Source organism: Suricata suricatta, chromosome 13 (assembly GCF_006229205.1).
Source record: "Suricata suricatta isolate VVHF042 chromosome 13, meerkat_22Aug2017_6uvM2_HiC, whole genome shotgun sequence".
Taxonomy (NCBI): domain Eukaryota; kingdom Metazoa; phylum Chordata; class Mammalia; order Carnivora; family Herpestidae; genus Suricata; species Suricata suricatta.
Genome location: NC_043712.1, coordinates 35,473,292 through 35,474,909, shown reverse-complemented (window position 1 = coordinate 35,474,909; position 1,618 = coordinate 35,473,292). Strand labels below are relative to the sequence as shown.

Here is a 1,618-nt window from a genome sequence, read left to right as displayed (position 1 = left end):
AGGGGCTGTGAGAGCCCTCTCCATGCACTGACTGTGACACGTACGCACTGTATGGGCCACTCAGCCTGCTCTACTGGTCCCTGTCTCCAGTATTAGCGTGTATTCGGAATGTCTTCGGACATAACATTAGTAATTTATTGTCTGGTGTCTGTCGAATCTCTCAGATATTTGGCTGAAACTTGATACAATCTGAAAAGCTACACATTCCCTGAAAATTGACTTAAGGGCAAGAGATCATTTCAATTAATGTGACTTGCCTTTGGAGGGGGACCTGTAATAATCAAAAGTCCTCTCTTCCACATGTGAGATCTGCAGCGGACCCCTCCTCTATCACTGGGTGAACGATTTCTGAGCCACCAGGTTCCTCACAGCAGCCTTCACGTCCTTGTTCCTGAGGCTGTAGATGATGGGGTTGAGCATGGGGGTCACCACCCCATAGAAGAGAGGGATGAGCTTATCTGAAAGGTCCTCTTTGTCTTCCCCCTTGGGATCCTTAGACTTGGGCTTCCCATACATGACAAGTATGGTCCCATAGAAGATGACCACCACAGTGAGGTGGGCAGAGCAGGTAGAAAAGGCCTTTTTCTTCCCCTCAGTGGAGGGGATCCTCAGGATGGTAGCAATGATGAAGATATAAGAGACAGAGATGAACAGAACTGGAACCACCAGGAAGATCATATTTGACACCCCCATGCTGATCACATTGATGGTGATGTCTGCACAGGCCAGCTTCAGCACAGCCAGGATCTCACAGGTGAAGTGGTTGATGACATTGTCCCCACAGAAGGGTAACGGTACTGCAAGAGAGATCTGCACCAAAGAGTTGGCTGCACCAGCCATCCAGGAGCTGACAGCCATGGGCACGTAGACAGACCTGCTCATGACCACGGGGTACCTCAGGGGGTTACAGATGGCCACATAGCGATCAAATGCCATCATGCCCAGAAGTACACACTCCGTCCCTGCCATGGCAAAGGAGAGGAACATCTGCACAGCACAGCCTGAGAAAGAGATGGTTTTCCTGGGAGTGAGGAAGCTGTCCAGGATGAGAGGGACAGAAGAGGTTGTGTAGCAGATGTCCAGGAAGGAGAGGTTCCCCAGGAAGAAGTACATGGGCGTGTGCAGGTGGGAGTCAAGGATGGTGACCAGGATGAGGGCCCCATTGCCCAGCAGGATCACCAGGTACATCAACAAGATGAGCACAAATAAGGTCTTCTCCAGCCTTGGGTGGCCAGAGAGTCCCAGGAGGATGAACCCCACCACGGGGGAGGACCAGTTGGCTTTTTCCATGTGAGATGCCTTCTGTTGTCAGCAAGGTACAAAAGCAGCACATCAGGCTTTCTTGAGAAGAGTCTCGGGCATCTAGTATGCCGTGAAGTCTCTGCTACAGAAAGGAGAGCATGTGTGTAAGAGGAGAGTGGCTGTAAGGGACAGTAGGTAGGAGTGTCCTTAGCTCTTGGCTGAGAGAAGGTCAGGGCTGGAACACAACAGAACGCACATGCACTAGCCCTGAGGAAAAGCCTCAAATATTCCAGCCACCTGTGTGCCAGGGCCTTTTCTGATGTTGCATCCTTATTACGTATAAAAGCAACTGCGACCCTGAGCTGTGAGTGACCTT

The 1,618-nt window shown here is 51.0% G+C and overlaps 1 protein-coding gene across 1 annotated transcript; it reads right to left on the bottom strand.

Moving 5' to 3' along the window:
• Positions 1-330: 330 nt before the first annotated feature.
• Positions 331-1,290, bottom strand: LOC115276385 (olfactory receptor 2S2-like). The gene has a single exon (XM_029920397.1). It carries the CDS (start codon positions 1,288-1,290, stop codon positions 331-333), a length of 960 nt encoding a protein of 319 aa, XP_029776257.1.
• Between the last annotated feature and the right edge of the window lie 328 nt (positions 1,291-1,618).